Source organism: Podarcis liolepis, assembly GCF_965112155.1.
Source record: "Podarcis liolepis genome assembly, chromosome: 15".
NCBI lineage: Eukaryota > Metazoa > Chordata > Lepidosauria > Squamata > Lacertidae > Podarcis > Podarcis liolepis.
In genome coordinates this window covers 41,964,250-41,991,282 of record NC_139566.1, presented here as the reverse complement: position 1 = coordinate 41,991,282, position 27,033 = coordinate 41,964,250, and the positions used below count along the sequence as shown (strand labels likewise).

The window sequence follows — 27,033 nt, the reverse complement described above, 5'->3', positions numbered from 1 at the left end:
AAACCAGATAACGTTGCTAGGTGATTGCACCTCCCTCTACCAGGCGGACACCTCCCTCTGTCAGGCAACTCTCCCCTTCAAGGGTGTCCTGTTTTGATCAGCGCAAGGAACCTCGAAAGGGGGAATGCCTATAAAAAGTATGAACAAAGGCTATTTGGGGCGATTTCACCATCACACTGGTGAGTGTGGCTCGCCTGCTCTGTTTTACTCAGCTGAATAAACGAGTGATTATGGGAATCTCCTCTGTCTGTGGCATTTATTGGCTTTTCAGTGACCAAGACAGCTTGGGCCCGGTCAGCAAACCCCAACATTGCCTAATGCTATAATGTGCTATAAACTGCTTTGAGATTATTCTATTAAAAATACAAAGCAGTATAGAAATGAAAATAAGAGTAATTCTCTTTCTGACACCTGCTTCTATATCTCTCCCTCCCTGTCAGTGGATTGCCAGGGGAAGGAACCAGGCCACCCTTATCTTACCAAAGGCTCTGCAATGTGAAAATCAGGGCTGCACATTTCCCACTCGCGGCCTATGGGAACTGCTAGCCACCCGTCCACCCCAGGAGCAGGGCCATTTGTACAAGGCCTCCAGATTTGCCAACAGCTAGCAGCTCTCCCAACATGCGTTGTAAAGCAGTAGTATTTATAAATGTGCAATTGATTGTATCTATATTCCCACTGCAGAATTCACACCAGGGCTACTGAAAAAGGCAGAAGCCGTTTTGTTCTGTTCGGCAGTGCAATAAAAAATATTCCCGTTATGTATGCATGTATGTATGTATGTGTGCGCGCGCGTTTTTTTGTGTGTGTTTTTTTAAAATGCAATCAAGGTGCACTTCAGCCGCGGCCGCTGTGGACTTTGGAGGAAGTCCTAATAATGCCCAGGCCTAATAATGCCGACTCGAGATGTAAATAATGTTGCATTCAATCGGGGAATGCTCCCATGCCCATGCTAAGTGGAGTTAGAGTTGCCGCTTTAAATCGTGTATTTATTTACAGTGACTTGCCGAAGAGAGATATGGAGGTCTTACCACTGTCAATTGCCCCCCCCCATCTAATTCTCAAAGATATTACAGAGCAAACGAACAGATCCCATTAGAAAAGAATGAGCTGTGACGTCATAGCCATTGCTTCCTCTTTCCTCCCTCCCTCTCCCAGTGGAATATAGACTCTTCCTCCGCCCCTGCTCTTAATCTCCCCTGTCAGTGGAAGGGAAATGGAACGTCCTCCCTCTGATTGGTGGCGCTGCGGAGCGGCGGCGCTGCCTTCTGATTGGGCTCCAAAGGCAGCCAATGGGGAGGCGGGGTGGCGCTTGTTGGGGAGGCGAGCCGAGTCCTTCCCGGGCCCCTCCCGAGCTGGGCTTGGTGGGTGGTCCCGGCGCCAGGCCCTTCTCCGCGGGAGGGAGGGGTGCGGCGCATGCGCATATCGAGGCGGCGGCGCGAGGGAGACCGTTGGGGAGGCAGGCGCCCCTCCCCCGCAAGACCGTCTCCGCTGAGGCGAAGGAAGGAGGCGCCGAAGCGGCCATGAAGGTGCGACCCGGGGAGGGGGGGGCAGGTCTGAGGGACACCCTGAAAAGTGGGGGGGGGAGTGAAGGTGGGGTGTGTTTTTTTGAGGGAAGGGGGGTTGTCTTCCATTTTGGAGGGGGCAGCCAGGGAAGAGGCGGGGCTGGCCAGGGGCGGAGCCTTTTCTTGAAGGCGACGAAGTAACGGTAACAGCCCCCCCCCCGCGCTCGCCTGTCAATGGGGGGGGGTTTAAAAGGGCGCCTTGCTGCCCCCCGGGAGGAGGGGGGTGGAGGCCCCTTTATCCGGCAGAATCCCGGGAGTCCTGTGGCGCCTCCAGAAGACTTTGACAGCGCGCTCCTACGGCATGTTTACTCGGGTGTCTGTGACAACAGAATCCAGATAGATCTTCGGCCTCCGTTTGGCTCGGGATAGGATGGGAGTGTGTGCCTTTGGGGGGGTGAAGTCAGACAGCTGGAGTTTTCCAGAGCCTGCAGGGACCCCCGGGGGACACACACAAGCACGCAGAGAAGGAAGTCTCTCTGGGCTGTATCCACCAGGGCTGGTTTTTTCCTGAGGAAGTCATTCTTGGAGGAGACGCATTAAAATAAACTGACTTCAATTAGCTGTGGCTTACTTAACTCCACTGATTTCAGTGGGTCTGTCCTGTGTACGGCATAGTACAGATCTGCACCATCAGGACTGGATTACTGCAGTGCATTCTGTGTGGGGCTTCCCTTGTGCTTGCAGTGAGTGCAGAATGCTGCTGCGCAAGTGCTGACAGGACGGGGGCATACCTCACCTGTGCTCTGCATTGGTTGCCGATTTGCTACTTGGCCAAGGTCAAGGTGTTACTATTAGCATATAAAGCTCTTAGCAGCTTGGGACTGGTTTACCTAAGAGATCGCCTTACCCAACATGTGCCCACTTGACTGCTTCAGTAGGTGGAATTGACACTACTATGGGTGACATATAATACTTGTTCCACATTTGTAAGACCTTGTTAGTATGGCAGCACCTACACTTTGGAACTTGCTGCCTATTGAGATCAAGCAGGCAGCTTCACTGCTCTCTTTGGCACCTGCTAGAAACATTATCACCTATGTAGTTGTTTAGAAAATTGAGGTAATTTTGATCTGCTTTAGTATTTTAACTTTAAAGTATGGTTGTGATTTTTTCTTAATTTTACTGGTTTATGTTTTGTAAACTCTTGAGGGGTTTTTTTGCAATCAAGCAGTATATAAATTTTATGAAACAAATAAAATAAAATTTAAAAGCACATTTGCCACACATCTAAATCCCATGGACTTCCCTTGAAGAATCCTGGGAACTGAAATACAATTCACAACACCCATAACAAGCTACGGTTTCCAGAATTATTTGGAGGGGGGATAATGGGTGTGGGATATGTTTTATTTGTATGGTGTGGATCAGTGTAAGCAATTCCCCAGATGCCAGGTGCATTTGTGACTGGCGCAGGTCCAATTGCGACTCTCTGGAAATCTCTAGGTGCCAGGTTGGCGACTGATATCTCCATCTGACTGCCCCCTCCAGCTTTCTTAAGCAGATAAGCATGAACTAATGTATTTCATTTATATCCCACCTTTTTCTCCAAGGAGTACCGTATTTTTCGCCCTATAAGGCGCACCGGCCCATAGGACGCACCTAGTTTTCAGGGGGGGAAATCAAGGGAAAAAAATATGACACACACCCCCGCGCGCAGCTCTGGGAGCAGCGGACAGGCTGCACGCAGCCTGTGCGCTACTCCAAGACCACTTCCCTGCTTTTGCGGGAGGTGGAGGAATTCCCCCACCTCCCGCGAAAGCCCACAGGAGGGAGAAGGGACTGACTCAGCCAGTCATTCCCTTCTCCCTCCTTGGGGAAAAGCCCCCAAGAGCTGTGCATGCTTTAAAGGCTGCGCGGCTCTTGCAGGCTTTTCTGCAAGGTGGGGGAATTCCCCCACTTCATAGAAAGCCGGCAGAAGCCGCGCAGCCTTTAAAAAGTGCACGGCTTCTGGCTGCTTTTGCGGGAGGTGGGAGAATTCCCCCATCTCCCGCAAAAGCCCACAGGAAGGAGAAGAGACTGACTCAGCCAGTCAGTCCCTTCTCCCTCCTTCGGGAAAAGCCCCCAAGAGCCGCGCAGCCTTTAAAGAGTGTGCAGCTCAAAGTGGGTTCGGGGAGCAGCGTGAAGGCGTCGCGCGCCTTCCCGCTGCCCCCCATCCTCTGGGGCTGGTGATGGGGGAAGAGCTGCTTTCCCCCACAGCCAGCCTCCAAGAGCAGACTCTCCTGGCTTCAGCGAAAGCAACGCGAAGCCTCCGGAGCAAGGCTTCGGAGGCTTCGCGTTGCTATTGCTGAAGCCAAGGAGCCTGCATTCGCTCCATAGGACGCACACACATTTCCCCTTCATTTTTGGAGGGGGAAAAGTGTGTCCTATAGGGCGAAAAATATGGTACACGGTTCAGCCCCATCTTATTTAATCCCTGCAATGACCCTGTGAGGTAGGTTAAGAGGCTGTGACGGGCCCAAGGTCACCTCATGAGCTACATAACCATAGCCTAGGTTTAAGCTGCCGTTTGGCAATTAGCTTATATATTTGAGTTTCTGACACTGGTGTGGATCTGCCCAGATCTGAGCTTACTCCCAGGTTAGGTGGTTACAGAATTGTAGCCTCATTTTACTGGGTTTAGTGGGGATTACTCCCAGATGAATGTCTGTGTGCAGAATTGCTGCCCATTTACTGGGAAGTATTTGTGTAGGATTCCAGCCTTTGCCAACCTGGTGTTTTGAATTAGCAACAGGTTGGCACAGGCCAATGTAGGCTGACTCTATGCATGTTTAGTTGGAAGTAGTAAATCAATGGTTTTGGTGGGGTTTATTCCCAAGGAAGTGCATGTGTAGGAATGCAGTCTTGTTGTGACAGAATGGGTTGTGGACCAGAACTTACTTCATCCCACACAGGAAGTTTTCTCCTCAGATATATTTTTAGCACCTCTTTATACTCTGCCTTTTTTCTAAAAAAAAAATACAAGGTGTACATAAGATCAGCATAATGGAGAAAGATAATGCAATCTGTGATTTCTTATTAATCTAAAAAAAACAAAAAACAACCTTAATAAGCAAAGCCAGTTTAAAATAGCAGCAGAAAGCAAGATAAAATCAAGGTTCTAGAAAATCCACTCATATAAATGTAATAAGTATCCTGTGTGTGTAGTATATGATATATACACACAAGGGCTGTTCAGCTGATTAAGGAAATCAGAGAGTGCATGTTTATTTGGGAGTAAATACCGCTGAACACAACATGACTTTTGAGTAAACATGCACAGGATTTCACTATTAACCAAATAATCAAATATGTATTAGCTGATCAATTAAGTATGAATAAATGTGCATGTGAATATGACAGTGTCTAAATAAGCCCACAAAAATTAGTGGCTTGCTGGAATCCAGCAGAGGAGGGAATGGGAATTCCATCTGTTCCCTCCTGTGTGCAGGAAAAAGAGGAGCACTCTTCTTTAAAGTGCCACCTGCCTGTCACCATTTTTTATAATTTCTGTACAGTGGTATGTCGCAAGACGAATGCCTCGCAAGACAAAAAACTCGCAAGACGAAAGGGTTTTTTGTTTTTTGAGCTGCTTCGCAAGACGATTTTCCCTATGGGCTTGCTTCGCAAGACAGAAACGTCTTGCAAGTTTGTTCCTTTTTCTTAACACCGTTAATACAGTTGCGACTTGACTTCAAGGAGCAACTCATAGAACGCGGTGTGGTAGCCTTTTTTGAGGTTTTTAAAGACTTTGGTGATTTTTGAAGCTTTTCCAAAACTTTCCCGACACTGTGCTTCGCAAGACTGCAGGTGTCTGTTGATGTGAGCTGTGTGCATCTTTTCTGTTTGTTTTGAGCCCAGTTCAAGGTGTTTCTTTTGACCTTAAAAAGCCCTATAATATCTTGCCCCCCAGCAGCTTTAGAAGCACCTTTCCCATATAATATTTACCCACCTAGTGTGTTATCTCTGAGGAGCAGAGCTTTTTCTGTGTTGGCTCCAGAGCTGTGGAGCGTAGTCTTCTCTTAGCAAAGGGAAATTCTTTTTCCCCTGCTGTGTGATTTCCTGTTTTGCTGTTGTGTTAATGTACTATTTATTTAAGGTAGTTATATACTATACCATTTTTCAGGGGGACCTCATAAAGCAGTTTACATAAGATCATTGCAATAATAACTATCAATTAATACATTAGAATAAAATGGAAAAGGAAATTTGTTTGGAAGAATCTATTACTGCTTTTTCTTGGGGCCAAATGATTTTGCAGGTGCTGTGGGGGTGGCAACTGGAGGAGGAAACCCCCCCCCATAAAAACCTGGCAGTTGGATTATAGAATCATAGAATCTTAGAGTTGGAAGGGATCCCAAGGGTCATCTAGTCCAACTGCATGCAATGCAGGAATCTCAGCTAAAGCATCCATGACAGATGGCCATCCAACCTGTTAAAAACCTCAAAGGAAGAAAAGTCCACCACCTCTCGTTGCAGTCTGTTCCACTGCTGAACAGCTCTTACTGTTCCTAAACATATTGGTGCCAACTAAGTGCATGCACCATGTGGTGATGAGGACAAAACTTGAGAGTCTTCTTGAATCCTGCAGGGGTAGTGCTTACGCTCCATGTTACACATGTAGTTTTTCACCTCTGGGTTTTTTGCAAAGTTATACACCTTCATTAGCATTGTTCTGTAGAGCCAAGAGCCATGGATTGTGTTGTTTAATCATAATGTTTTGGATGAAGACAAGTCTAATCCAAGTTTGGTGCCAGAGGTGAATAGCTGCTCTGGATTAGCAGAAGAACATTGGAATGTGCTTCCATTTAAGTGGTTTTTGCAAGGGATAAAGGCCCACCACCTTCCAGTTCCTGAGTCAGACTTGAATGCAAATATTACTGAATTGATATAAGATAATTTTATAGGTATACCCATCTCAAAAAGAGAACAACTTGTTGGTGGACAACCAGCATCAGAGCCTTAGGAATTTGGACTTTAATCTGTAGATAATTACAGTCCTGCTCACTAAGGAGGTTGCAACAGAAGAATATCTCATCTCTACCTCCTTTCCTCTTTCAATTGCTGTTGATTACTGGTAGCCTATAGGCACCTTCTCCCAGTTTTTTAATATTGGGCAAAATATAAGTGTGTGGAGTTGGTGGAACTTGGATGTCCCAAAGGCTTGCCTGATTAACATTCCATCAACCCCTTTTAAATTTGGCTTAAGTATACGTAAGAGAAATTATCTAAATCTTGCCAGAGGGCAGGAGAACACTGAGTCCTTGGGTAACTCTTGAGGGCGGCTCATCTAAAGCCCGTCTTTGGAATTTAATCCCATTTGCCCTGTCCTGTGTAGCTTGTTTTTAAGCTTCCTGCAGCTTTTGATGTAACAGTGCTACGTCTCCTTTACAGGTTTCTTAAGAAGCCTGACAAGATCTTTCATTTTTGCTTTCACTTTTTAAGAAAAGTTTCCAACGGTATACAACATCACACTTTAGAAGAAGTATGTAAAATCCAGTAAAATATGTACAGTACAGACATGATATAATTAGCTATTATAGCAACTAGGATAAAGAGCCACACCTCAGCAAATGGGTTTCTGATAAAAATGCCTTCATGGAATTCCTGGGTTCCTGGTTGCTCTTGTGCTGTGCCTATGTGCACTGCTCTTTAAGATTATAATTGTGGCTGCTGTGTGGTGTTGCGCACTGTGAAGAAGGCCCACTTCTCTGTCTCCATCGCATCTTCAAGTAGCTGCCCAGTTGAGCTTTTTGTATTGTCTGGGGCTTGTTAATATCTATAGGGAATGGAATTTTAGACTCTTTGGAAGCCCACAGTGACTTGTTTGCAAGGCACTTGAGCCCCTCTACAGCAGTTTTGTTGCTACATTAGCGTTCACTGCACTTTATTGTAAAATGTCCAGTGGAAGTTATCAAAACCCATTGCTTTGTGACAACTACCTCCCGATTGCAAATCCCCTTTTTGGGAAAGGTGATTGAGAGGGTTGTGGTGCAACAATTATAAGTACAGTGGTACCTCAGTTCTCGAATGTAATCTGTTCTGGAAGACCATTTGATTTCCGAAACGTTCAAATACCGAGGCGCAAAGGGCTGGCTGCAAGTTCAATTGGAAAAATGGAAAAACAGCAGAAGCTGTTTGACTTCCGAGGCATGTTTGAAAACGGAAGCAAGTACTTCTGGGTTTTCGGCATTCGAAAACCAAAATGTTTGGCTTCTGAGACACTGTACCACAAGTTTATAGTTTGAGGATCCATCTATGTTGGTAGAGGCACAGCTGACCTCAGTGGTTAGAAGTGCAGTTTACCAGCTTTGACCATTTCTGAACTGGGATAGCCTGGCTACTGATGTCTGTATGTTGGTAATCTTTGGCTTGCATTATTGCAATGTGCTCTATATAGGGCTACACTTATAGTACAAGTTTTTCATAGAATATATGTTACAGTATTTTGTGTATTCATCTGGCACATGTTCTTGTCATTGTATTGGGAGGGCTAATCCTGGCCTTTGGAAAGTATAAGATTCCAATACCTTTGCATCAAACTACCACAAAAATTAGGTGCTTTTAACTAAAATAAAATAAAAATTAAGTGAACTGTGCAAGAGTTATAATGTGTTCAGTTTAACTAAATACCTTGCTCTGTCATGAAGTTTAAATGGACCTCATCTCAAAACACTTAGATATAGTCAGGTTCTTCTTGGCTATAAGTCATGATCTGTATTAATTCTGTTTGAATTCTACTGCTTTGGCTCAGAAATAAGAAAAGAGCCCAAACTTAAATGTGATTAATTTAAATCTCTTTTCTAAATCTCACAACCTTTCGGGAGCTAACAGTTCACTTTGTTTAGTGTGTGTACTTGCGTGTGCATTTACACAATATTAAGATACGTTTTTGATTCCTGGGATCATAGCTAGGAAAATAATATAAAATGTTTAGGTTTCTGGCATTTTTATAGCCTTGTAAAATTACATAGCTGAGGTAACTGAAACATCACTCTTTTCCTACCTGTCAAAAATGTCCATCACCACACTTACTCTTTTATTTTGTTGTGTCTACCCATGGATTGTGATGCAGCTTATTTTGATGTGGTCTTGTTAGAAGAGTTTATTTAAACTCACACAATGGTTTGTAGTATAGGCAATACCAGTTCAGGGCCCAATCCATTAATAGTGTTTTCTTGTGCAAACCTCACTTCAGCAAATGGGTACTACTTATAGCAAGTATATGCTCAGCTGTAACCTACCTGCATTTCATAGGATGCATTTCCAACCAATTATGCCCTCAGTCTTAAATGTTGCCTTGGAAAGTGCTGGGCTGTTTGAGTTACATTGGAATGGTTAACTTAACACATCCTTCAAGACAATAACTACTGTGTGTAAAATAAAAGTCTAGGAAGAAACAGGAAGTTGGTTGCCTGACTTGCTGTGTCTTTTTTCCCCAGGTTTATATGCTGGCAGTTTTTCACACACATTTTATTTTGCTAAAATAGTTATTAGCTTAAATACTATATTCTGATCTTGCAAACTCGGCTTATGTAAATGTTGCTGAGAAGAGCATGGTGCTTCTTAGCAGAATGCCAGATGCCATTTTAGATGGGATTTTAGCCCTTTTGGCATCAACTGTGATCCATCAAGTGATGCTATCCCCTGGAATCAGTTTCGTACCCAGGGCTCAAGAATTAAGTGTGCAAGCACCATTCATTTTTTGCTTTTCTCAGTGAAATCAGTCTCAGTCATCTCTAGTCTAGATGTCTAGCAGAGAAAGTGGCTGTTCCTTGAAAAGTAAGCTGGGTGCTTAATGGGACACAAATGAGACTCTGCATTCTGAAAGACGGGCACAGTTAAATCGAAGAGAGGAGGTTTAGATGAAGGAATAATGAGAATGGTCCAGGAACCTTGATTTTTCTGTTTTTATCTGTAAACTCCTTTTGAGTCCCATCAGGGGAAAAGGCAGTGTATGTATGTACATCTGTCCGTCCGTCTCTCTCTCTCTCTCTCTCTCTCCCCCCCCCCCCTTCAGAAAAGCTGTATTACCTGGCACACAGTTAATCAAATGATCAAAACTTAATTTGGTAAAGTTCTCCAATTCATTTAGATTTTTTAAAAAATCTGCTTGGTAGTTGACATTAAAAGTAAAGGGACCCCTGACCATTAGGTCCAGTCGTGGCCGACTCTGGGGTTGCGGCGCTCATCTCGCTTTATTGGCCGAGGGAGCCGGCGTACAGCTTCGGGGTCATGTAGCCAGCATGACTAAGCAGCTTATGGCGAACCAGTGCAGCGCACGGAAACGCTGTTTACCTTCCCGCCAGAGCAGTACCTATTTATCTATTTGCACTGGTGTGTTTTCGAACTGCTAGGTTGGCTGGAGCAGGGACCGAGAAACAGCAGCTCACCCTGTCGTGGGGATTCGAACCGCCGACCTTCTGATCGGCAAGTCCTAGGCTCTGTGGTTTAACCCACAGTGCCACCCGTGTCCCTTAGTTGACATTATGTTGGGTCAAAAAAGTAGCCCATAACTTTCTCACTGCTGGTTCATATAAAACTATCCTCTAGTAACAAACTTAACTATCGTCTAATTTAAAAGTCCTCTGATTGACCTTCTAGAAAATTCGTAAGTGAATAAAGGAATATATTTTTATGTGAATTGTATGATGAGAAATTATATTGGATGTAGCACACAATGTTTTTAACCTGGCCTGATGCACCACCACAAATATGGTCTTTTGTTCCAGTTTAGAGGTCAGATGTTCTGTGGGCATACCATATTTTTCCGTGTCTAAGACAAGGTTTTTTTTATTAAAAAGCAATGCTAAAAATTTGGGGTCGTCTTGCTGCCTCGAGCAGGAGATTGTCAGCAGCGTTGGGGTGGGTGGGTGAATGGTTGCCAGGTCTGCTGGCGATTGGCTGCTGTGGCAATCGGTCGTGTGCTTGTCGGCTGCTGGCAGCGAGCGGGCATACGATTAGTGGCTTCATGGATGAGTGCGATTGGCAGCGTCAGGTGAGCGATTGTCGGCAACCCCCCCCCCAAAAAAGCTCAACAACTTGTGCAATCTTCCCCCATTTCCTCAATTTTGAGTCCCAAAAAAATAGGGGTCGTGTTATACACAGGGGCGAGTTATACACGGAAAAATAAGGTAGTTTGAAATCTAAACAAAGATGAACTTTATCACTGAACTATAGCTTTATGTTGCTTTCTTGAACTTTTGAAGTGAGACGTGCAGGTTGTAAATTATAGATAGGATTATAGATAGGACAAGGGAACAAAGGTGGTGTGCATTTTTCTTAAAATAAAAAAGGAAAAGATGGTTTTGATAGTTGCTAGTTTTGCTGTCTAGGTGTTGCTGGACTAGTCTCTCTCAATTTGTGCAGTGGGACTGAAACAGGTTTTCTCCTTTTTCTACATCTATCATGACAATTGTTCAGTTGCCAACATTCTGGAAATGGTGCACTGTGCTCCTAGAATGATTGCTACAGAAACAAAACAAAGTACTTCTTCCAGAATGCTTTCTGCAGAGCTGGGGCCCTTTTGAAAATAGGCTTCCTGTGCAACAAATAAGCAGTTTTTGCTGTTTCGTTAAGGGGGATTCTAATTCCTTTCCTCAAGGTAGCCTATCTGTAGCAGGGATACTCTGTTTTCTTCTTTGGTTATGTGGCTCTCATGATGTTAGCACTACCACAAGTTTAGCACTGAGAGAGGTGTGTTTGTTTTCCTTATGGTCAGGAGAGGCTTCTTCTCAATTCAGGAGAATTACTAGCTGACCCCCTTGGCTTGTGTTTGTGTCTTACAGGCGGGAGCGACGTCCATGTGGGCTTCCTGTTGTGGGTTGTTGAATGAAGTCATGGGGACAGGAGCTGTTCGTGGCCAACAACCTGGATTTGGGGGTGGAGCAAATCCCTTTAGATTTGCACCAAGTACAGACTTCACCGTGTATACCTCTTCAGCAGCAGGGGGATCTAATCTAGTCTGTAAATCTTGTGGCCTCACATTCTCTGTGTTCAGAAAAAGGGTGAGTATATAGCACTTTCCAACACTTGAGGGCTGTATGTCTCTGCCTTCCCCCACCCCCAGTCTTTGGCCCAAAAAGCCTATTGCTGGACAGGGGCAAGGAAAGAAGTCTGGCTCAGCTTGTAGTATACATTGTAAATCCCAATATTTCTGTGTTCTGAATCTGCTTGATGTATTTATGGGTTTCTTAAAGTGTATGTAAATAGTGCTTGGAGGAAAGAAGATGTCTGGGTACTGGTGACAATTGTGTTAACCTTCTTCTGGCTTGTTTCTCCTCTGTGTGTGCACTTAGCATGTCTGTTGTGAGTGCAAGAAGGATTTCTGCTCCATGTGTTCAGTCTTGCAAGAGACCCTCCGAAGATGCTCCACATGTCAGTTGTTGCAGGAGACAGCATTCCAGCGTCCGCAGCTAATGCGTTTGAAAGTCAAAGATTTGCGCCAGTACCTGATACTTCGAAATATCCCTACAGATACTTGTCGAGAAAAGGAAGACTTGGTAGATCTTGTACTGTGCCATCATGGATTGGCTTCTGAAGAGGATACAGACACTAGCAGCTTGTATTCAGCACGATCACAGACTTCTAGTTTTTCTACACATCCTATTTCTCTGTCAGGTTCTGTATCGTCCTCTCAGGGAGACTTCGCACATAGGCATGAGAGCACAGGAAATGAATTACAGATACAGGTATGGTAGTATTGGGTGGGGCAATTGGGCTCTTTCTGCCCCTCTGTACCCTAGGGTGGAATAGGGGTGGAGCTTGGCCTGGAAGCTGATCCTCTGGCTCTGCATCTTAATTACAGTACAGATAGCAAAATGCATCCATGTGTTTTTCTCTTGCTGGCAGAGGAGGTGGTGGTAAATCTGGAGGAGAAAAAGAGGAATTGTAGCAGTCAGTTTCTGTAGTTCCAGAAATTGGGACAGGGTGTCAACTATTGTTATGTTTCTTGTTCTCAGCAGGCTGTGATGCAACCTAATATCGACATAGCACCTAAATGCCTTTATTTGAATGTTTGCTCCCATTCTATCTTAAGACTAAGATCAGAGGCGGATTTGAATATTGAACTTATCATGATAAATCCCTGTTTAAAATTTTTTTGTTTTGTAGAAAGTTCTCTCTTTAATCTTTTTAGCTTACTGTTGATTTTAATGATCTTTTGAATGTTTTTAATTGTCTTGTATAGATAATCCTAAATGTTTTTTCCTTTTTGTAAATTGCTTTGAGGTTTTCTTGCAATCAGGTGGTATATATACTTTATATATACATTTTTCCCTTTGTGCAAAGTGGTCTCTTTGCTGAATCCACCAGCCCATGAGACTTGCATCTTCCCACTCCCAAATTTCCTGGCCCTTCAGAGGTGCTGGGAACAAAAGCCTCCACTTGTGGTGAACCTCCTGAAATGACAGAATGACCCATTGGAGCCCACGAAAGTGCTTCCTTGTCTGTGGCACTATGCATGTGTGCCACCAAGGACAATCACATCCAGCTAATGTTTACTAGAAAATCATGATGGGTGACACACAGCTTTCTGCCAGGTTCCCCTGCTACTCTTGCTTATCCATCTCATCTCCAACCCATGCCTGAACAAGTCACCAGAGAGGGCTTCACTCTTTCTCTGCTTTTCCACATAGGTAGTAAGTAGTAAGTAAACAAAAAATGTAACTCAGCAATATCGAAAGCAACAGGATGGCCAGAAACAATTACAGTATAGAAAACTTTATGGAATAATGCAAAACATCAAAACTATCACACTGAAGTCTCTGAAAGTCCTTGAATAAGTCACGGTGCCAGACTTTACCCAGCGGAGATCAAGCTTGTAAAGCTTTGTATAATTGGCAAATGTCCAGTTCTGAACTCTGCTGAACAGTGTTTCTGGATAGCAACTACTGTTTTGTTCAGTTCACCAGCCAATTAGTTCAACAAAAACTTGTAAGTAGAAAGATGTGTAATTTTTTCATTAACCAATCTTTTTTAGAATTGATATAATATACATGAAAATGAATGATACTCTGGAACAGTGCTCATACGAGTGTTTGTTGAACTAATTGGCTGATGAAGAACTGAACGAAACAGTAGTTGCCATCCGGAAACACTGTTCAGAGTTCAGAGTTTGGACATCAGAATTGGACATTTGCTGATCATACAAAGCTTCACAGCTTGCTCTCCGCTGCGTAAAGTCCGGCACCGGATTCATTTAAGGACGTTCAGAGACTTGAGTTTGTTACTTCTGATGTTTTGAATTATTCCATAAAGCTTTTTCACATTGTTACTGTTTCTGGCCATTGTGTTGCTTTCCACATAGATAGTCAGAATAGATAGAAAAGAAGGGAGGAATGAGGCTTGCCTTTGACTGTGGCACAAGATGGCAAACAAACCTGTTGAAGCCCTGCCTGTCAAGAGCTAGCCAGAAAGGAACTGTTAAGAGTGCTGTCCCACTCTAGGAAGGACATTTTTCTAATTTGCAAAGTCCTACCTAGTGGAGCAATTGGCAAGATCCCTTCCTCCACTACCGCAAAATCAGTGGCGCTGCCAACAGCCAACTCTTCTCTCCCCTGCCCCTGTGCTGCTTTAACATCTAGCCTAGATGAAAAATTTGGAGAATCGAAAAGCTTGCATGCTATTTGGGAATCTTTTGTTAAAGGTATTGCCCTAATATGGATTTTGCTTATACTCTTGTGGGTGTAGGCACAAAGTGAGAGACTCTTGGCAAACCTTGGTGAAGAGGAGGAAAATGCAGAGCAGGTAAGAAGTGAATCACCCGGTGAAATTTAGGTCTTGCAGTCACACAAAAAAAGAGAATGAACTTCCTAATTTGATATAGCGATACAAGATTTGTAAATGAAAAGCCTTAAAATAATTTAAGACTTGGAAACATTCTAAAACAAATGCATATTTAATGTGTGCCAGGCCTTCCCTTCCCCATTAGGCAAACAGAGTTAATGCCGCCTGCTTCTTTGCTAATAGACGTCTTATGAATTTTAGACCCCAGGGCAGTCCAGGAAGCGTGCAAGAGCCTCACTATCTGATATTTCAAGCCTGGATGATATTGAAGGGCTAAATGTTCGCCAGCTGAAGGAAATACTTGCTCGCAACTTTGTCAACTACTCGGGATGCTGTGAAAAATGGGAGCTGGTGGAAAAAGTGAGCAGGCTCTACAGGGAGAATGAAGCAAATCACAGGACTTGTAGGTGTACTTATTCTCTACTTGTTTGGGGGTGGGCATGTTGCATATTGTTACAGCCCTCTTTGCCCTTCATCTTAGGGGCTGCCCTAAGATGTTTTGTTAATGCAAAAAATGGACCAAAAGTGTAGAACTACAGTTCCACACTGCTTTAAAGTTGCAGTTATAATATTGCTTCTTTGTCTAGCATAAACAAGTCTGTACTAAAGCAGCTTGGCTTAATATTCTTTGTGTGGGGTTACTAATTGGAAAGACCTATGTCATGGCATGCCTCCCTCTCTAACACGGGTTCTGTTGGTTCTTGGCAGTGGGGGAGAAACCTCAACTGAATGATGAGGACGACAACCTCTGCAGGATCTGCATGGACGCAGTGATCGATTGCGTGCTTTTGGAGTGCGGCCACATGGTCACCTGCACGAAATGCGGCAAGCGAATGAGCGAATGTCCCATCTGCCGACAGTATGTTGTAAGAGCCGTGCACGTCTTCAAGTCATGAATGTGGGAGACCAGAACCAGAGGCTTCTCAGTGCGCTTTCTCTGGGGGTGAGGCACAGACCACGGTAGTCGTGTCTGGATGCCCCATGGTAGGCCTCAGTTCCAATAATTCATAGCATCCTGAACAGAAGCTTAGGAGCTTGACCAATGTACTTCTGCTCAGGCAGACAGATGCCTTGTTAAGGATAGAGCTGTGTTACCTGGATAAAACCAGAAACTGGTTGACTCTAACATGCAGCAGCAAATCTAGCATTACTCATTGCTCTCTTCTGAAGAATATCGCACGTTACCCAGTGGAAGGGCCAGGAAGCAGGGTGCTGCCTTTCTAGCAAGCAGCAGGAGTGATGATGCCCAAGTGCATTTAAAAGTAAGTGTACCATCCCAAGGAATAGTTAGCTGCAGTCTTTTAAATGTTAAATGAAATGCAAGTGGGCCTTTAAATGTACCACTCACACCCATCTCAAGCAGACAGATTGGTGAATGTTTCTTATTCAGGCAATGGGGCTCTAGTCCCAATTCCACATGTACCTAATGAAGCGCAGTAGCCTTAATCATAGTACCTAAAGCTACCCTACTCCATACTTGCTTCTAAGGTGACCCATTCAGTTTTGATTATTCATAAGTTCTAACATGTTAGAAATTTCCTACAATGAAATGAGTATGGAGTAATAGAACAGCCAAGTAGAAAGGTTTCTTCAGAGAAAACAAATCCTTAATAGGAATCATGGCTTCCTTTGTTCAGAAGCACTACAAAGTTTACTGAACAGCTATTTCAGTGTTTTTCTTGCAGAATACCTTCATTCCAGTTTTCTAGAAGACATAGCTAAAGCATATCTGGTGGAAATGAGTATGGAAATATGGAGCTTCAGCTCTAGAATCAGGTTGAAATGGTGAAGAAAGAAACACATTACTCCCATTCTTGGGGTTGCACAGTACCAATTACTTTACTATTAGAACCTTACTGAATTTGAGCTGTGAGGGGGAAAACCTGAAACAACATGGCAATATTTTGATAAAAGTCTTTATCCTCTTCCTAAAGTCCTGCCTCACCTCTGTAGGAAGAATGGCAATCCTGTCAGTCTGGCCCAGAATGTCTTAACAAGGAGTTAAAAAGTTCCTTCGTTGCACAGTAGGCAGGTATTGCTGTTTTGCTTCTCAAAAGCAGATAGTGTAAAGCTTGTGCGCACAAGAGTAAATTTTAATGTTTGCGGGAACTAAGTAACTGGGAAGGCTCTGAGACTGAGTGGGATGGAGTACCATTCAGTCTCCAGCCAAGACAGAATGTATGACTTTCATACTTTATTTTTCAGAAGGGAGCAAGATAATATGGCTTTATTTTTAGAAAGATCTTTTTTAAAGATAAGGTGCAGAAAATCAGCTGATCAAGTCCTTGTTCAGGGAGTACATACATAAAGAGAATGTAGCATACCCCAACATTCTGAACAATGGCTGTTGACTTAATAAAACATTTTGTTATCTGGCATTGACTTTTTTCTTTCGCGCCTGGCTGAAGCAGCCCATGGGATTGGGGAGCCAGGAAGGCCAAGCTCCTAAACTGTCCCCAGCACAGACTACTGAGGGGTGTGTGGGTGTCTTTAGCAGATAGAAAGCTATACATCCATTGAAGGAAGGAATCCCAGTCAGTATTACTACAAGGCAGACATGAGTTGCATATCAACCAGAGAACTAGGTCACCTTCCTGCAGTCAGATGTACAAAAAGTCATTTTGGTAAAAAATTAAATCCAGGGCTGTTCAGAGCTGCCTGTTGGGCACTGTTCTCTTAAAATATACCCCACAGAGCTGACTAGCAGGCCTGTTGTCATAGCTGCCAGGCCAAACTAGCCTCCAGTTGCCAGCCCAAGGCAGAAGTGGCATTAAGGGTGTGATTCTCTTTTGCCCCTGCAGCACAAGCAGTTTCCTGCTCAATACCCAACTTGAACATAATGCACAGCTCACCTCTCCATTTTTGTACAATCATTTATACAAATTCAACAGAGGTAAAACTGTATCGGGAAGGAAGGTTGGGGGTTTTCACCACCACTTTACAACAATGGCACTTATCAATACTGAAATCCCCCCCTTTCGTGACAATCAGAAATTAACCAGGTTAAATATGGACAACAAGAACTCACTCAAACCCTGAAACTGTTTGATTTCAAGTCATATAAATGGACTTTTTACAGCAGGTATGAGAGTATTTTAATACCTTCCCATATGCACAGCTGTAACTGGAAGTTTCAGTCGAGAAAATGTGTGTGTTTTTTTATACAGGGAAAAACTTGGCAACTTGTTTGTTCTTGATCTGTATTTTACACCTCCTTTTCTCCACAACATGCTTACAGTGTTATACAAAGCAGTATATAAAACTTCCATTAAACATGCTTTTTCATTTCAACAGATTAACCTACTCCCCCCTCCCCCATCCCAATTGGGGTATAACTCTCAGCAGGTAATTTAAGTGGGAAGAAGTTCAAATTCTCTTCTATCTCAAGATAAAACTTGGCAATCTGAAACCAATGACCAAACACTTGCAATGCATTCAGTAACTCTGCATAAATAACTTTTTTAAACAAATTTGTACAAAAATAGTTCTGCATAACGTTGGATGTAACAAAAAAAGTTCAAAAGGCAGAAAAACAGGTAATGGCCCACCTTAATAACCCCAGAATTAACATTGCTTTTGACATTTTCAAAAATGCTTTAAAAATTTACACATGCTCCAGCTGTGGTATATAAATAGGTGTTCCTCAGTGTTCTTCTAGGCATGAACCCTTTGCTGTCACCAGAGGAAGGTATGTAAAGAGCCTGGGCAAAGTGTCAAAAGATCCCATCCAGGCTAGAGCGCTTTGTGGGTGGTTTCAACACCACATGTTCCTGTACAGTCCAAACAGTCCCCCAACTTGGCATATTCCACATCTCCCAACTGAAAATAAAATTCCTTCTGTGGTCTCCTGGAGTCCCTTTTTCAGCTCCTGGTTATTTACAAACTTGCCCCAGTAAACACTAGCTCAACTTCTGCAGCAGTTTCTCTTCCACTTGACTAAACTGAATGCTCACGGACATCTCTGCGATGAACTGCTCACAACCTTCCTTGGTCACTTGCTTGCAGTACCTCAGATCAATCCGGCAGATGCTCCCACACCGCTTGAAATAGGAGAGACATTGGTCTGTCACCTTGTTGCAGTCTGTTGGGGAGACAACAAATAGGAGGAAGGTTGGCTTAGGAGACCCATTCTTAAACTCTTAAGAGGCCTTTGCTGGGGCTATGAAGCTTAGGTGTGTTTTTGCATGGGCTGCAACTGAATAATCCAATCACAGCCACTCCAGAAGCCCTCTGAGGAGGCTACCTGTTGCATCCATATGGATTACAATCATACCTCAGCTCCCGAATGCCTTGGGAGTCGAGAGTTCTGGCTCCCAAACGATCGAAAACTGGAAGTGGTTGTTCCGGTTTTCGAACATTCTTTTGCAAGCCGAATGTCTGACAGGGCTTCCTGCAGCCAATCAGAAGCTGCGCTTTGGAAGTCAAATGGACTTGCGGAATGGATTCTGTTTGACTTCAGAGGTACGATTGTACTGCTCTGGCCTTGCTACCTCTTCTAAATCAGGAGCCACATTCAGAACAGCATATAGATAGATAAACAAAAACATGAAGCAATGAGGAGGGGAGAGAGTGAAGGAAAGTTAGTCTTACTTGGAACACTTGCCTCCCACTTTTTAAGGCTCAAAGGTGCTTACAAAAGTTTTCCACAAAATACCTCACACACTGTCTGCTACCAGAAACATCTCTCTTTGATGGCAGGATTATTAGGTGGCATTTCCTGTCCTCATTCTGTGGCCCTTAAGTCAGAAAAGGTGTCGCAGCTATCTGGAATTATGTGCTAAGGGCCCACAACAAAGGAACTGAAGGAAACAAGGCATTCTCCACCCTATTATTATCTGTGTCTCTGCTTCCACTACAGAGAAAGGTGTATAGCAAGGTACGCCAAATGTTGCTGGATCCCAACTCCCAAAAATCAAAACAATGAAAATAACGCACTGGGTACAAGAAAACGAGAGAGGTCATCCACTGCACAAAATTGGTTTGCTGTGGTTGCTAACGCCCAACAGACTTTGGAAAATGGCCTCCAGTCTCCCTCATCCCCTTGTTCCAACAAAAAGGAATTGCCCCGGAAGGATTCCCATCTCCCCTTAAGAAATGTTGCGTGTTAGCAGAAGCACAAACTTCTTAGGCACTTTGAAAACCTCTTGTCTCATTTTCTTGGATTCCCATTCTCACCATCCATGACCACAGGCCATGCTGACAGCCGGTGGGTCACGTATTCTCCAGCAATGGTGTAATGTAAAGGAAGCACCAGATTGAGGTGGTGCTGGGACTGCATGTGGAGCTGAACATCAAATGATGAGTGGGCTGTTCTGCTCTTTAAGGCAGCATTTCAACCTTCATCACAGGGCCCTTAAAATTAGGCAGCTGAATCTGACTTGTCCATTAGCACCCTTCCACCCCCAATCTCATACCTTGCAAAATAACTTCCGTTAGGGAGTCCCGTGTGGTGGTTCCCACAGCTGTTAGCAGGTTAATAGACTGATCTGTCATGTGGTTGCAGTAACTGAGGTTGAGCTTGGACAGTAGAGGCATGTGCCGGATAATCAAACGCAGGGAAGCGTCAGTGATGTCCAAGCCAGACAGGCACAGCTCTGTGACGTGGCGCAGCTTGCTCCGGTTGTCAATTTGGCCTATACAAGAAGCAAGGACCCGGGGGGAGGGAAAGGAGAGAGAAATGTTTATTTTTGTAATTAAATGGTCTAACCACTGAATACCATCAGGCTAAGGTATATGCGATTACAATGCCTAAAATACAATGGAAGTAGAGGCATTTCCAAAAAGTCTCTAGACTTCCAAATGAGAAAACTGCATGTAGACAGCTGCCCCAAATAGAGATTTTTGAAAAATGGGTTTTTATAAGTGTAAAATTGTTATAAGTGTAAAATTGAATTTTACACAGGAACATAATACACACAGAGACACAATCAGTAGAACTGGTGTAGCTGGAAAGCAATCCTAGAATTCTCAGGAAACATTTGAATCCTGCACCTAACCCACTGCCACATTTATGGTTTTTCTCCTGTGTGTTGGCCCAAATACAAAGGAAGCTATTCCTCTTCAGAAAGGAAGAGGATATACCTGGCCTGTTGTCAGTTGGTGGTGACAAAAGATCTCTCATTTGTGCATCTTTTAAGCCTTCCACCCACTGCGCATCCAGTGTTCGGAGGAGTGGACAACTAGAACTGCAGAGAGCAGACATTGCAATCCACGAGCACCCTGACAACCGCAGATCTCGGAGACCTACGGAAGAGAAAGGGAAGTGAGCACACAGCACACTGAGCAAATATTTCTTTGAGGAATGCTGTGGGGTGGGGGGGGCGGTTCTAGTTTCACAATAAGAGGTTGAAAAGTTTCCTGCTTAACACAAGCAACGGGATGACAAGCAGCAATGAAGAACCTGTGCCGCTTTAGATGCTGTTGGACTACGGCTTCCATCAACTTAAACCACAGGCCATGCTGGCTGATGGGAGCTTGAGTCCAAGAATATCTGGAGGGCCACAGGCTCACCGGGCTCTGCTTTCAAAAGTATTCCCAGTGCCTTTCTCCAGAGGGCAATAAACTAACAGCTGAAATAATATTGCAGGTGAACATAAATGATGGCCAAGCTTAGAGGCAGGTCGTTAGGACACTAAAATGTTGTTCTTGCACAAAACACATACAACTTCCTGAGTTTATCGAAAGGAACAAATGTAGGCCTCGTCATGGGACACCTTTAACGTATCGGGCTCTGCTTCCCACTCCTGCCTGGGTCTGCCACATTTCCTGTGCAGCCAGACTGTAGCCACTCAGGAACCCAGACAGTATTACTATCAGAAACATTAAAAGCAGTTAACTGGGCTCTGAGGCTGCAATGTCCATCTCTGGGCCTCAGCAAGGTAGAGAAGAGAATGGTGTTCATTTAGGCCTCTTTCCCGCAAAAGGTAGGAGATGTGCGTGACTCCCTCAGCACACCGTAGTCACTGCAGACCTACCTGGGAGCCTGTTGATGAGCCAGCTCAGCTGCTTTTTCGATATGTTTGTCCCACTTAAATCAAGCTTGACCGGCTGCCTCCTAATAATACCACTGAGCATGAGAGGGGTGATGGATTTACAGTGGTTTAGGTCTATTTTGGTCCACAGTCTTTTATCACAGCACCTAAGCAGATCAGGAAGAAGGTTTCATAAGAAAGCTGGTCTGGCACTTGGGACAGAGAGACCTACACAATTTCTTTAAAAACCTCAAACAAAACCAGGGGAAATGAGAAGCCTACAACGAGCAGCTTGAGTTTTGCATCAGAAAAAACTTTATAAATAGGATGAGAATTTTTCAAAATGCTGATGTGGATACAGATACCTGGACTTCCTTGAACATGTGGTAAACACCTAACACACGGGCTGGGAGCTTGTGGCCGTCCAGATTTTGTTGAACTCCCAACTCCTATTGGACAGAGTCAATATGCTTAATAGTCAAGGACTGTGCGTTTTCTGGGGGTATGCATACTCCTAAACATTTTGTGAATCTATGTTTGGCCTCATTGAGTATTTTAATGAGTAGGAAAATGAGAGTACCCCTAAACATATTTTTTAAAAAATTGGGGGGGGGAGCACTGGTTAAGGACAGTGCGAAAGGTGGTCCAGCAAAATCTAGAGGGTCACAGGCTCCCTATCATGGACCTTGCATGAATGGAGCTCATGATATCTTCAGGGATACCTGGATAATTACTGCAACATTCCAGAAACTGAATCACACTGGATTTTAAGAAATAAGTGGGCAGGAAGTTAATTCCCTGGAACACCCAAACAAACCCTCTCCAATGCCATTATCAGTGTTCATCAAACTCAGATATAAGAAATATGACCACAGCATCTCACCTGCACCTTTTAAAAGAAATCAAGAGGTCTAGAAACCCCCCTTTTATGAAACAAAGCCAAGATTTACAGGATTCTGCAGGTGGCACTGGAAACTTTTCTTGAGTTTTATTTTTCCAAATGTCATGGCCCTGGCAATCCTGCTCTCTAGAACTTGTTCCCTTCCCACCACCAAGATGCAAACACCTCCGCTGCCCCTTACCATCTGTTCCAGGTCTTGCAAACCCTCATGCAGAGACACAGTTCGCTGTGGCTGAGGTAGCTGAAGACAGCCATCCAGACTTCCCTTTGCATGACGTGGGCCTCCCCGTCATCCAGCGGGAGCGAGTCTGGGGGCGGGCTGATGGGGGGCGGCCGGATGACGTGACGTTCCATCTGAATGCACTTGGGGGGCGAGAGGGAGCGGGGAGGCCGGGCAGCGGCCCGGGGGGTGCTGCTCCGGAGGCTGGACAAGAGCTGGTGCCGGAGTTCTCGGGGGGTTCCATTCAAGCCTTTGCTGTAGCGGTGAGGCCGCTCAGGGCCCAGCACCCGCTTGGGCTCCTCGTTCTCACTCTCCGGCTCAGACTTGATGGGCTGGTGATTCTCATTGGCAAGGCTGTTCTCCGTCTTCTGGATCTCCTGGTTGAGCTCCTTGCTCAGCTCCTTGCTCAGCTCCTTGTTTGGGAGGCGGGTTTTCCGCCGGATCTTGAACTTCTTCTTGTCTCGGGACTCTGCGCCCTCGGAGCTTGGCCCCGCCGTGGGGGAGCTGGAGCGAGACTGGTCACTCTCCTTGCTTCTGGGAGGCTCCTCTGGGAGGTCCTCCTCAGGCTCCTGCTTGAAGCGCCGGACTGGCTTGACCAGGGCAGCTCGGTCATCTGTGGCCTTCCACGATCGCCTCTGGAAAGGGAAGGTTCTGGCTCAGTGCAAAGGCAATGGGCACCCCTCAACCCTATAGACTAAAACTGCTTTCAAGGGGTCCTTTCCTTTCAGGGGCAACTGTAGCTTTGTGAAGAAAGCCTGGGCCTTAAAAAGATCACTTGCACTTCCAACAAAAAGCCCTCAGAATATTAGTTTGGTATTATACAGCCCAAGCTTTTACAGCTCCACCAATTTTAAGTCAGTGGTGCAGGTGGGCCTTGAGATTCTCAAGAAATTCCCTCAACTATAAAGTGGTGCCCCGCAAGACGAATGCCTCGCAAGACGAAAAACTCGCTAGACGAAAGGCTTTTGCATTTTTTGAGCTGCTTCGCAAGACGAATTTCCCTATGGGCTTGCTTCGCAAGACGAAAACGTCTTGCAAGTTTGTTTCCTTTTTCTTAACACCGTTAATACAGTTGCGACTTGACTTCGAGAAGCAACTCATAGAACACGGTGTGGTAGCCTTTTTTGAGGTTTTTGGTGATTTTTGAAGCTTTTCCAAAACTTTTCCGACACCATGCTCCGCAAGACGAAAAATTCGCTAGACGAAAAAACTCGCGGAACGAATTAATTTCGTCTTGCGAGGCACCACTGTAAATGTCATCCAAAACATGCTCTAAGTAGATGTGGAGGAAGGACACACAACAAATTAGTTATATGATGGGCATTCTTCATCCAAATCCCAATTTTCTAACTCAGGTTGACATTTTACCATAGGCCTGCGAGGTTTTCACAGAGGCAGAGTAAAACAGCAGGCCTGCTCCTCTTTTTCGCAGGGAGGGAGACTGAATTTCATTGCTAACCATATCTCCATGTTGCAAGAACCAATAATTAATCAAAGCTAAGATTCCAGGTGTGTAGGCAGAGCTGCAGAAGACACACCAGCGTCCCCCCTCCCCCCAATTTAAGATTCAAAACCTGCGATTTTCCAGAATAGTCACAGTAAGTCATTGGATAGGTGAGTGAAGTAATAGAAGAAATCTACACCATTTAATGTAGTACCTTTTTCCTGAACAGCTTCTCTTCTTTGCCTAGTTTTAACTGTGGTCAGAAAGGGATTGTGGGGTGGGAGAGAGCAAAGAGACAAGACTTAGTATAGACAACTTAGCTAACACACACACACACACACAGTACATAACATTTCTGTATGACGTTTCAGTGACCAAGGACTGCAATCCTGTACACCAATGAACTATTTAATTCCCATAGAATCCAAGGGGATTTAGGTAACCTGCAGGAAGAACTGCAGTCCAAGGGTTTTACAATTCAGGTGTAAAATACGTGATTTACCATTTTTATTTCTTAGAATACAGATTTTAAAAATTAAACAGCTGAAAATATTGGATAGTATGAACATCAACATCTACAGTGTAAAAGGAAGGAGATAATGAAACTGACTATAAGCCTGTGGGCAAGGCTGCTTTTTTAAATTGTGTAAACCCGCTTGTTAGTTAAGACACTTAAAATCACCACTGGCTTGCTCAAGGCTACCTCAGGAGTTTTCAGGCGAGGTGACATTTGAACGGAGAGCTTCCTAGATCACAAATCTTTGCCACTCAGTCGCACCAGGACCCGGTATTTAGGAATGGTTAAAAAATGGATGTTAATGGAATGGGAAACATTTATGAGAGCTCCAAGGATGGGATGGTGGAGGGAGATGGAGAGGATGGATGGTATCCTCTGATCTCTTGTGAAATCCTCAAAGCAGGATGTTGGGAAGGGCTTTTTCACCTTTCCATGTCCACAGAACACCCAGGAAAAACACACTAAAAAAATGTGTGACCTTGCCAGCCCCAAAGATGCACACTGAGTTGGGACTGCACAGGGCACCTTCGAAGGAAGAAAACAGCTACCAGGAAGGAAGGGAAAGAGGGAGATTTGCAGCACCAGTCTGAAAAGACCCATAAGTGCCACCTAGTGGCTGAGACAGGAAAGGAGGTTTGTTTTAGGAATGGGCTGTAATCTTAGCAATGAAGAAGCTATTGAATCCCAGGCCAGTGTTGCCTACACTGACTGGCAGTGCCTCTTTGGGGTCCCTTTCCCATCACTTGTTATTTGATTATTTCTTTTCTTCTAAACTGGAGGTGCTGAGTACTGAACCGTGGACCTTTCAAATGCAATACCTGCTCTCTAACACAGACTTAAGGTCCCTCTTCACTCTCTGTCTTCCAAAGAACAAAATAAAGTAGAAATTAATCATTTGGGGGCCTCCCTAATTCTAGAAACTGAATGGATCGTTAGCAACAGCCAGAGTCTTTCCTGCTTTCCCCTGAAGCACAAGGGAGCAGGCACTGCATAGTTTGTTTTTAAAGAGTAGTTAATTTTTTTTAACGTATTACCATTCATACAGCATCTCCCCAACATCTATGCGACATGTTGTATAAATATTAGTATCATGTAGAGCAGAGCTATAAATGAGATGCAACTGCCTTTAAAACAATGATGATAAAATAGTTAAAGTAAGGAGGGAAAGGGTAGAGGTCAAATAATTATTAGTGATAGTGGTTAACCGTTGGATCCTAAGCATGTCTGCTGAGAAGCAAGTTGAAAGGTAAGCATGCACCCAGGGCTGCAGCCCAAGAGGCTGGATCACTGAATCAGAAAACCCTGGCTGGTCTCCTTGCCCCTGCCGTGCCGAGAGCCAGTGTGGTGTAGTGGTTAAGAGCGGTAGTCACGTAATCTGGGTAACCGGGTTCGCGTCTCCGCTCCTCCACATGCAGCTGCTGGGTGACCTTGGGCCAGTCACACTTCTTGAAGTCTCTCAGCCCCACTCACCTCACAGAGTGTTTGTTGTGGGGGAGGAAGGGAAAGGAGAATGTTAGCCGCTTTGAGACTCCTGAAGGGGAGTGAAAGGCGGGATATCAAATCCAAACTCTTCTTCTTCTTCTTCAGAAAGCCACTCTGCCTAACGGCCCGACTTCTGCAACATGCAGAATACTGACCTACCTTACAGGGCGGTTGGAGGTACTGCAACAAGGTAGCATCAGTGAAGCACTCATGCGTTTGAATGCTCAAAGACCGAGCATTATTATTATGGCTTTTGCTGCAGCACTTTGGCTTGCTATCTCAAGACACCTGCAGGTTTGTCGGTTCAGACATGTCACACAATAGCTGGCGTTGATCCACATAGGTGGGCAAGCAGGCTGGGAGCATTTCCACCAGGCCTTGCTCACAAAGCCACTTCCCACCTCTAGGGTCTCCCAAAGAGGCCCAATAACACACACACACACACCCGCAGAACACGTACCCGCTTCCTCATGGCAGGCTCTTGGGGCTTCTCAAATTTCCGTTTCCGCCGTGGGTGGACTTCCTCAGACTTCCTCCTCAAAAGAGGGTCAACAGGAGACTTCTTGGGATGGTCATCGGACTTCTTCCGAGGGGGCTCCTCGCACTCGACTTTCCGCTTGGTGGCATCTGGGACAACCTCTTTGTTCTCTCGGTTGATCTTCTGCTCTTTCAGCAGAGAGCCGGGCAGGTTTGACGCGTACTTGAACCCTGGTCCGCGCTTTTGCTTGTACGCCAGAGAAACAAAGCACACAAGCAAACTTTATATCTTATGCTTTTGCGTCGTGGCTTATAGGTAGTAACGTGGGTTTTCTGGAAAATGGGAGGGGGCAAACCTCTGACCCTCCAGATGTGGATGGAAGTTGCTGGTCAGCACTATCTTCCCACCCTGCCTCTAGAAAGTGATTTCACTTAGTAAACAAAGCTTTAAAAAGATTTCTGGCATCCACACCCAGTGAAATTTACTGGAATACTTGTTAAGACTTTAGAGGCAAAAGCAAAAGGATAGTTCAGCTGAAAAATATTAATTATGACTGAAACGGCCAAGTTCACCAAATACTGTATTTGCAATTGGCAGCCATTTACTGTCACTAATGATATTATGAAACACAAAATTTCCACCCTGCATCACAGCTTATAAGTGGCAGCAGAAATTCAACCCACTGATTCCTTC

At 44.6% G+C, this 27,033-nt stretch overlaps 2 protein-coding genes across 8 annotated transcripts in view; one reads left to right on the top strand and one right to left on the bottom strand.

The window, feature by feature from the left end:
• Window positions 1–1,292: 1,292 nt before the first annotated feature.
• Window positions 1,293–16,705, top strand: RNF34 (ring finger protein 34; the record flags this gene model as incomplete). Of its 2 annotated transcripts, XR_014519427.1 has the most annotated exons (7): window positions 1,296–1,529; window positions 11,330–11,548; window positions 11,840–12,232; window positions 14,232–14,288; window positions 14,529–14,730; window positions 15,036–15,976; window positions 16,013–16,705. XR_014519427.1 is itself a non-coding variant. In XM_083476462.1 (6 exons), 6 exons carry the CDS (start codon window positions 1,293–1,295, stop codon window positions 15,221–15,223), a joined length of 1,296 nt encoding a protein of 431 aa, XP_083332588.1. In that variant the 3' UTR covers window positions 15,224–16,705. The 2 variants fall into 2 exon arrangements, 1 of the variants encoding a protein (XP_083332588.1); XM_083476462.1 differs by having other exon boundaries at window positions 1,293–1,529; window positions 15,036–16,705.
• Window positions 16,706–17,186: 481 nt separating this feature from the next.
• The window catches only part of KDM2B (lysine demethylase 2B), an 89,116-nt gene continuing 79,269 nt past the window's right edge, over window positions 17,187–27,033 (bottom strand). For 4 of the 6 annotated variants that reach the window (XM_083476391.1, XM_083476394.1, XM_083476393.1 and 1 more), the window contains 7 exons: window positions 26,323–26,595; window positions 24,078–24,116; window positions 22,381–23,054; window positions 21,302–21,465; window positions 20,409–20,570; window positions 19,742–19,960; window positions 17,187–18,408 (listed from right to left, as the gene is read on the bottom strand). In XM_083476391.1, coding sequence (XP_083332517.1) covers window positions 18,227–18,408; window positions 19,742–19,960; window positions 20,409–20,570; window positions 21,302–21,465; window positions 22,381–23,054; window positions 24,078–24,116; window positions 26,323–26,595 — 1,713 coding nt within the window. In that variant the 3' untranslated portion in view covers window positions 17,187–18,226. The remainder of the gene's footprint in view (window positions 18,409–19,741; window positions 19,961–20,408; window positions 20,571–21,301; window positions 21,466–22,380; window positions 23,055–24,077; window positions 24,117–26,322; window positions 26,596–27,033) is intronic. The other 2 variants (XM_083476392.1, XM_083476395.1) reach the window with 1 other exon arrangement.